The sequence below is a fragment of the Nicotiana tomentosiformis genome, chromosome 5 (genome assembly GCF_000390325.3).
Source record: "Nicotiana tomentosiformis chromosome 5, ASM39032v3, whole genome shotgun sequence".
Lineage (NCBI taxonomy): Eukaryota > Viridiplantae > Streptophyta > Magnoliopsida > Solanales > Solanaceae > Nicotiana > Nicotiana tomentosiformis.
This window is the reverse complement of record NC_090816.1, coordinates 50,211,536-50,221,550: the sequence shown is the minus strand read 5'-3', so window position 1 is coordinate 50,221,550 and position 10,015 is coordinate 50,211,536. Positions and strand designations below refer to the sequence as shown.

The 10,015-nt window shown below is 43.6% G+C and overlaps 1 protein-coding gene across 1 annotated transcript; it reads right to left on the bottom strand.

The window, feature by feature from the left end:
• Positions 1-3,550: 3,550 nt before the first annotated feature.
• LOC138892330 (uncharacterized) lies at positions 3,551-4,024 on the bottom strand. The gene has a single exon (XM_070176037.1). The coding sequence runs from the start codon at positions 4,022-4,024 to the stop codon at positions 3,551-3,553; it is 474 nt and encodes a 157-aa protein (XP_070032138.1).
• Between the last annotated feature and the right edge of the window lie 5,991 nt (positions 4,025-10,015).

Below are 10,015 nucleotides of genomic sequence, written 5' to 3'. Positions count from 1 at the left end.
AATTCCTCAAAAATACTCTCAAGAAATCACCAAACCCGAGCTCAAAATGATAAAAATGAGCAAAAATCATTTTTTCACCAATTCAAGCCTAAATCGGCTACATACCTCAAATTCAAAGTCCGGACATGCTCCTGAGTCCAAAATCACCCAACGGAGATAACGGAATCGACGAACTCCATTCTGAAGTCGTCTTCACATAGTTCCGACTACGATCAAAATCCTAAGACTTAAGCTTCCGTTTTAAGGGACTAAGTGTCCCAAGACACTCCGAAACCAAAAACATGACCTCCCGGTAAGTCACATAAGCAGAAAAAGGTACAGGGAAAATAGTAAACAGGGGATCGGGGCTATTACTCTCAAAACGACCGGCCGGGTCGTTAGATCCCTCCCCTCTTAAAACAATCGTTCGTCCTCAAACGAGCATAAAGACATACCTGAAGTGGTGAAAAGATGAGGATAACGGCTACGCATATCCCGCTAGGTCTCCCAAGTCATCTCCTCGACAGGCTGACCCCTCCACTGAACCTTCACAGTAACAATGTTCTTTGACCTTAGCTTTCGAACCTGCCTGCCCATAATAGCCACTGGCTCCTCAACATAAGATAGATCCTTGTCCAACTGGACTGAGCTGAAATCCAAAACATCAGCCGGGTCACCGTGATACTTCCGGAGCATAGAAACATGGAATACCGGATGAACGCCTGCTAGACTGGGAGGTAAGGCAACCTCCCCAATTTGCCGCAAAACCTCAAAAGGACCAATGAACCTTAGGCTCAGCTTGCCCTTCTTTTCGAACCTCATAACGCCCTTCATAAGAGAAACCCGGAGCAAGACTCGCTCTCCAACCATGAATGCAACATCGCTAACCTTCCGATCCGCATAACTCTTCTGTCTGGACTAGGCTGTGCGAAGTCGATCCTGAATCACCTTTACCTTATCTAGGGCATCCTGAACCAAGTATGTACCCAATAATCTAGCCTCACCCAGCTCGAACCAACCCACTGGAGACCGACACCGCCTACCATACAGAGCCTCATACGGTGCCATCTGAATGCTCTACTGATGACTGTTGTTGTAGGCAAACTCTACAAGTTGCAAGAACTGTTCCCAAGCACCCCCAAAATCGATCACACAAGCGCGGAGCATATCCTCCAGTATCTGAATAGTGCGCTCGGACTGCCCGTCCTTCTGAGTGTGAAACGTTATGCTCAACTCAACCCGAGTACCCAACTCTTTCTATACAGCCCTCTAGAACTGTGATGTAAACTGCGTACCTCGGTCAGAGATGATAGATACCGGTACGCCATGAAGCCTGACAATCTCGCGGATACAAATTCGAGCCAACTGCTCGGAAGAATAGGTAGTCATCATAAGAATGAAATGAACTGACTTGGTTAGCCTATCCACAATCACCCAGACTGCATCAAACCTCCGCTGAGTCCGTGGGAGTCCAACAACGAAATCCATAGTGATCTGCTCCCATTTCCACTCCAGAATCTCTAACTTCTGAAGTAATCCACCTGGCCGCTGATGCTCATACTTTACATGCTGGCAATTCAGGCACCGAGCTATATATTCCACTATGTCTTTCTTCATTCTCCTCCACCAGTAATGTTGTCTCAAGTCCTGATACATCTTTGCGGCACCCAGATGAATAGAGTACCGTGAACTATGAGCCTCCTGGATAATCAACTCACGCAAACCATCTACATTGGGCACACATAGCCTGCCCTGCATCCTCAATGCATCATCATCTCCAATAGTGACCTCCTTAGCATCACTGTGCTAGATCGTGTCCTTAAGGACAAGCAGATGGGGGTCATCATATTGATGCTCCCTGATACGATCATAAAGAGAAGACCGAGAGACCATATAAGCCAATACTCGACTCGACTCAGAAATATCCAATCTAATAAAATGGCTGGCTAAGGCCTGAACATCCAACGGCAATGGCCTCTCTGCTGCTAGTATATAGGCTAAGCTCCCCAAACTCTCCACCCAGCGACTCAAAGCATTGGCCACCACATTTGCCTTCTCGGGATGGTACAAAATGGTAATATCATAATCCTTAAGCAACTCCAACTATCTCCGCTGACGCAAATTAAGATCCTTCTGCTTGAACAGATGCTACAAACTCCGATGGTCGGTGTAAATCTCATAAGGAACACCATACAAATAGTGCCGCCAAATCTTTTTAAGGCATGAACAATAGCTGCTAACTCAAGGTCGTGGACAGGATAGTTCTTCTCATGCACCTTCAGCTGTCTGGATGCGTAGGCAATTACCCTACCGTCCTACATCAACATCGCGTCGAGACCAATCCGCGATGCATGACAATATATAGTATAAGATCCCGAACCTGTAGGCAATACCAATATTAGGGTTGTAGTCAAAGCTGTCTTAAGCTTCTGAAAGCTCTCCTCACATCCCTCTGTCCACCTTAACGGAGCACCCTTCTGGGTCAGCCTGGTCATAGGTGCTGCAATGGATGAGAATCCCTCTACACAACGGCGGTAATACCCCGCCAAACCAAGAAAACTCCGGATATCCGTAGCTGATGATGGTCTAGGCCAACTCTGCACTGCTTCCACCTTCTTCGGATCCACCTGGATCCCATCACTCGATACTACATGACCCAAGAATACCGCTGAGTCTAGCCAAAACTCATACTTTGAAAATTTTGCATATAACTTCTTTTCTCTCAAGGTCTGAAGCGCAGTCCTCAGGTGTTGCTCATGATCCTCCCGTGTCCGGGAGTATACCACACTGTGCATCAAGTGCATAAAAGTTGATGGGGCATTGGTCAGCCCAAATGACATCACAAGAAACTCGTAGTGACCATACCGAGTCCTGAAAGCAGTCTTCGGGATATTCGGCTCCCGAATCTTTAACTGATGATAGCCCGAACGTATGTCAATCTTGGAAAACACTCTGGCAGCCTGTAACTGATCAAATAAGTCATCAATACGAGGCAATGGATACATGTTCTTCACTGTGACTTTGTTCAACAGGCGGTAATCAATACACATCTGCATAAAACCATCCTTCTTCTTCATAAATAAGACAGGAGCACCCCAAGGTGACACACTGGGCCGAATGAAGCCCTTATCAAGCAACTCCTGTAACTGCTCTTTCAACTCCTTCAATTCAGGAGGAGCCATACGATATAGAGGAATAGAGATGGGCTGAGTACCCGGTAATAAATCAATGCCAAAATCAATATCTCTGTCGAGCGGCATGCCCAGAAGATCAGCTGGAAACACATCTGGAAAGTCCCTCAATACTGGAACTGACTCAACTGTAGGGGTATCAATACTGACATATAAACAATTTTAAAACATTATTTTGCATCATTATCTAATTTACATGATTTATGCAAGTATTTTCCATAATCTTTTATAATTTTAAAACTTCAAAATCAATTTTTTCTTGCATTCAAATTCATCAGCTCTTATACACAGTACAAATATGGTAATATCTTAGTGTTCTTGGTGGCCTACTCTCATGAAACCTGATGTACCAAGAGATCGGAATCTCCAATCACTAGCAACTACTGAGTGTTCATGTCAATGGCTAACTTGAGTCCCAAGATGCAAGCCTCATATTCTGCCATATTGTTGGTACATAGAAACCTGAGTTTTGCGGATATCGGATAGTGTTGGCCGGTTTCTGATACTAAGACAGCTCTAATACCTACTCCTTTGAAGTTTGCGGCTCTATCGAAGAACATCTTCCAACCATCGTATGCTTCAGTGATGTCTTCTCCCACAAATGATACTTCCTCGTCGGGAAAATACGTTCTAAATGGTTCGTACTCTCCATCTACAGGATTTTCTGCCAATGCTTGCCCTTTGACTGCCTTCTTAGTTACATAGATGATGTCGAACTCACTCAGCAATATTTGCCATTTTGCCAACTTTACGGTAGGCATGGGTTTCTGGAAGATGTATTTCAATGGGTCCATTCTTGATATGAGATATGTGGTATAAGCACAAAAGTAGCGCCTCAACTTTGAGCTATCCATGTCAAAGTGGAGCACGTGCGCTCCAGCAAAGAGTACCGTGCTTCATAGGGTGTGAATGTTTTACTCAGATAATATATGGCCTGCTCCTTTCTTCCCGTCTCATCATGTTGTCCCAGAACACAACCAAAAGCCCCATCTAGTACGGATAAATAGAGTAGCAGAGGTCTCTCAGGTTCCGGTGGGAGTAGAACGGGTGGTTTGTATAAATATTCCTTGATCTTGTCAAAGGCTTTCTAGCACTCTTCAGTCCAACTTATTGCAGCATCTTTCTTCAACATTTTGAAAATCGGTTCAAATATCACAATTGATTGTGCTATGAAATGGCTGATATAGTTGAGATGCCCTAAGAAACTCATCACATCTTTCTTGTTCTTTGGAGGTGGCAAGTCCTGGATAGCTTTGACCTTTGACGGGTCCAATTCAATCCCTCGGCGGCTGACGATGAATCCTAGCAATTTTCCGGCAGGGACTCATAAGGCACACTTTGCAAGATTCAGTTTCAGATTGTACCTTCAAAGCCGATTAAAGAATTTTCTCAAGTCTGCTATATGATATGTGCTTCTCCTGGATTTGATGATGACATCATCCATGTACACCTCTATTTCCCTGTGTATCATGTCATGGAAAATAGTTGTCATGCCTCTCATGTAAGTGGCTCCAGCATTCATTTGGCCAAACAACATCATTTTATAGCAGTACATCCCCCATGGTTTGATAAAAGCTATCTTTTCGGCATCCTCTTCATCCATCCAGATCTGATGATACCCCGCGAAGCAATCCACAAAAGACTGGAGTTCATGCTTGGCACAGTTGTCGATTAGTATGTGTATATTGGGCAACGAAAAATCATCTTTGGGACTTGCTCTGTTTAGATCCTGATAATCGCTAGATACTCTGACCTTCCCATTCTTCTTCGGAACCGGCACAATGTTGTCTAACCAAGTCGGATATTCAACTACTCTGAGAACCTTGGCTTTGATTTGCTTGGTGACTTCCTCTTTTATTTTCAAACTCATATCTGGCTTAAAATTTCTGAGTTTCTGCTTTACCGGTGGACACATAGGGTTGGTAGGTAGTTTATGATCCACTATAGACGTGCTCAAACCGGTTATATCATCGTAGGACCATGCAAAAATATCCTCATACTCTTTCAAAAATTGGATGTATTCTTCCTTCTCTGACGGCGATAGATGAATGCTTACACACATTTCCTTAACTGTTTCGGAGTATCCCAAATTAACTGTTTCAGTCTCATCCAAATTGGACTTAGGCTTGTTTTCAAAATTTTCCACTTCTCTGACAATTTCCTTGGGTATTACATCCTCTTCCAGATCCTCTAAATCACTATCCTTATATTGCGTTGTCTCATTACATGTCACAGCCGTAGGTTTATCAGGATAAGTAATAATAACGATATAGAGAAAGGAAATGTAAAGGATAATAATAAATACTAAAACCAGCAATCCATTGATAAAAAGTTAAAAAGTCAAACAAGTGCAGTTCGATGATTCGAGCAATTATTTCAAACAAAATATGCTGAAAACAAAATACTAAAAATGTCGTAGATGCTCATAAAATTGCTTTCAAAAATAAATGATGCTAATTGCCAGGCTGCCCAAGAACTCGACGGGCCCTTGCTGGTACAGCAGTCCAGTTCTTGAGAACAGCTCCCTTCTTCACAGTCTGAATAATAAGGTCTTCCTCCTCCTCCTCAACTATCACACTGCGATTCCTGTCTTCATCATCCAGAAACAAATTCCTTATGCCAGCTAAACTTCATCTTCTTAGGACCCCCACATCATGTCAGCTTAATGAAATGGCTGGTACAAATGTGGTACTGGTTGTTCTAAAGGGTAATAAGGACCACGCCATGGTGGCGACCAATTCTGACACTCTTGCCAGGTGTATTCATACCCAAGACCAAAAGTTGTGCCATGACGCTTTAGCTGTATCGGTTTGGTGATCCCCTGGAGATTCTTGCCGAGACCCTTGCTGGGTTCATACCCTGTCCATGACAGTATGCTTTCTATCTTATTGCTCTACCATTTGTCTTTCTCAATTGCATTGACGCGCTCGATGCGATGGTATGTTTCTCCACCCAACTTCCTTCTATTCTCGATGACCGAAACAGTCTGATTGGTATAAATGGGATTACTTCCGTCTCCATGGATAATCACTTCCTGATGGTTCCACTCAAACTTCACGACCTGATGTAGAGTAGAAGCTACGGCCCCGGCAGCATGTATCCAAGGTCGTCCCAATAATAGGTTGTAGGTAGCAGATATGTCCAACACTTGAAACTCAACATCAAACCAGGTTGGGCCCATCTGTAGGCTGAGGTTGGTCTCCCCAATTGTGGACCTTTGAGACCCATCAAATGCTTTCATATTCATACTTCCTACTCGTATCTCGTACATGCCTTTACCTAATCTTTTCAGAGTAGTTAGTGGACATATGTTGAGACTCGAACCCCCATCTATCAGGACTCTGGCAATGAATTTGTCCTCAAACTGCACTGTGATATGCAGTGCCCTATTGTGACTTAGTCCTTCCGGTGGCAGCTCGTCTTCATGAAAAGTGATCTTGTGGCTTTCCAACAATTTCCCTACCATGTTGGCCATTTCTCCACTGGTGAAGTTATTGGGTACATAGGCTTCATTCAACAACTTCATCAGGGCATTCCTATGTGCCTCGGAGTTTTGCAGCAGTGATAAAATGGATATTTGAGTAGGGGTTTTGTTCAGATGATCAACCACAGAATATTCTCTTGCTTGCACCTTTCTTCGACTGTCATCCGGGCCAGTCTCAATGACATGCGACTTAGATGCAACTTCTTTGCTTGTTCCTCCTAAATGCTCAGGTGTATAAACCCTACCGGTTCTGGTCATGCCTTGCGCTGCACCTGTTTTTTCCATTTTTTTCTTTTCCTTTCCTTCTTGCTTTCGCAACATAATCCCATGGTATAACATTAGACTTATAAGACGTCGTAGGTGCTACCATCACGGTGAAGGGTGTTGATACTTCAACCTTAAACAGAGTTGGTGCGGCTACCTCAACTTTAATTGGTACCTGAGTTTGTACCGCGATAGGTGTGAGAGTGACTGGAGATGTTTTAGGATTATCCCCTTCTCGAATGAGTCCAATTGACCCTTCTGAGTCCCATTCTTCATCGATCTTCATCACGTTTACCGCTTCACTCATGTGATCCGGGAGAGGATTGTTATGGACATTGGGTGCAGCCTCCTTTGCCTGTATGACTTTGGTGTCAATTAATGTCTGAATCTTATCCTTCAAAGTACGACACTCATCAATAGTATGACCCTTCATGCCTGAGTGATAGGCACATGTCTTATTTGGGTTAATCCACTGGGAAGAGTTTTCCATAGCAATAACGGGAATGTGAGTGACATAACCGACAACCTTTAGCCTCTCATATAGTTGGTCTATGGGTTCAGCAATTGGAATGTATTGTCTGGGTGGTCTGCCGCCGAAATTTGGTCTTGGTTTTTGTTAATTTTGGCGGGCTAGTGGTGAGTGGTAGTATGTTGGTTGGGTGTTATAGGTATGGTAAGTGGCGGCAAGTTGTTGGTATCTGGGAGGTGAAGGCTGCTATGTGGGTGGAGGTGTTTGGTATGTGAGAGGAGACTTTGGACCTTGGGATACCATTACTATGCCCACTTCTTTCTTCTTGGAGATACCTCCTGAATGCAAAGCTTTATTTGTGGCTTGGAGTGTTTCAAAGTTTGTCACCATTCCGTTTTTGATCCCTTCTTCTATTCTTTCTCCCAACTTGATGATGTCAGAAAATTTATGGTTTTCAATAACCATCAATATTTCATAGTATTGTGAGTCCTGAGCTCGGAGGAAGAACTTATTCATCTATTCTTCTTCAAGTGCCGGCCTGACTTTTGCGGCTTCAGACCTCCACCGAGTAGCATACTCGCAAAAAGTTTCCGTAGGTTTGTTCTTGAGATTCTGAATATAGAAAATGTCTGGTGCATTTTCTGTGTTAAATCTGAACTGATCCATGAAATCTGACGCCATGCTCACCCAATTAACCCACTTTTTTGGGTTCTGACTGATGTACCAAGACAAGGCGTCTCCGATGAGGCTCCTCATGAACAGCTTCATACGGATTCATTCTTCATTGCCAACCCCTACAAGTTTGTCACAATACGTTCTCAAATGCACCTTCGGATCACCAGTTCCGTCGAACATTTCAAACTTAGGAGGTTTGTAACCCTCTGGCAGTTCTACATCTGGCTGAACACACAAATCCTCATAATTCAAGCCCTTAATTCCTTTTCTACCTTCGAGACTTTGAACTCTGCCAGTAAGCTTCTTGAGTTCTTCCGCCATGTTCTTGATGAGCAGGTCCTTCTCGGCTGATTCGAGTATATATAGGGTCTGTTGTGGGGTATGGGGTAAAGTTTCCACATATATGGGATTGCTTTGATGCACTCCAAGAATCTGGGCATAATGGTGGTCATTGATTGAGTTTTGGGGATCAGGGGTAGGCTGTGGTGCGTCCTGAGGAGTGTGATAAGTGGTGGTTTGTGGATATTGAGTCGGATGGTGATATTGTTGTGGATGGGTAGGTACTGGCGGAGGATTATTGTTTTGAGGAGGTGTGGCGTATTGATGAGGCGCGGGAGGATTTTGCAGATTTTGGTTTTGTGTGTTTTGGGGAGGTACCGGGTTTTGGGCGTTTGTGTTTTGTTGGTTGATGTCGGGGATGTTTAAGGTGAGGGAAAGGTTTGCCAAGTTCTGGACCTGCTCAAGCTCCCCTTATAGCTCCAATATTTTCTGTTCAGACGTAGGACCAAATCATTCTGTGCTGGTATACTCCGTTCGTCAGAAGTTTCAATGTTCTCTGCGTGGGTAACATTGTCTTTTCTAATACCACTCATATCATCCATTTTCACATTTCCTTTGTTCTTGGGATCACTTGGTGGAGGAGGAGGTGGAGGACCTCTGTATGTAGTGTGATATGCTGATGATGCCAGTATGCACGAACCAACCTTGGGGAATGGGAACAAACAAAAGAAAAGGAAAAAAACAAAAAGGTAACCAAGTCAGTAAGGAGTATTAAAAGAATGTTTGCGATATTGAACATGTGTTGCAGAATTAATAAATTTGCGTCCTAATTTGAGGGACCTCATTGTGCCCAAGGTAGGCCTAAGCGACACATAGACTTGGAGACAATTGATGCGAATAATTGCGTCATTTCATTAATGCAAAAATGAGTCAGATCTTTACTAAAACGACAATAATGAGAAAGTCACTAATGGCATTTGCCTTATTACAATCAAAAGATTTGAACGAATCCAGAAAGCAATAAAGACATTGTTTCCTAATCTATTTGGCCCCAGAAGGACCTTCTCCATGCTTGGCCTTCTTGGATCCGTCGATCAGGTTCCTCAGGTCGCGCATATCCAATAGTAAGTAAGCCCTTGCTAGATGCCCTCCTTCACTGCCTTCCATGTTCTGACAATCCGAGAGTCTCTTTCTCATCTTTCCCTCAAGTTCCATTAGCCCTTGCTCCAAATATTCCAATCTCTATGTTGATTTAGTAGTAATTTCTCTCCATTCGTTGATCGCTTCCATATCCACTTTGTGTTGTTCCAAATCCCTACCTTCAGACTCGAAGACCCTCTTGCGCAGCATCCTATACTTGACTTGTGCTTCAACAACATCATCTATAACCCTATTTTTCAGATTAATTCCTGGCTTGACATCCCCCGCTATATCATCTACCAACCATGATGGGTAAAAGTACACATGGCCGACATGATACCTGTCTGGCTCGATAGTATCTTTCTCCACAATGACCTTTTGATTCCACATATGATGTGCCTCGAACTTGAACTGAATGATGTTCCCTTTAAAATCTACTTTGTATTGGACCATGTTGGAAACCCGAGGTATAACCTGTTTTCTTCCCGCTTGCCTCATTACCCTTATAGGAGCATAAGGATAGATCCCTCTTAA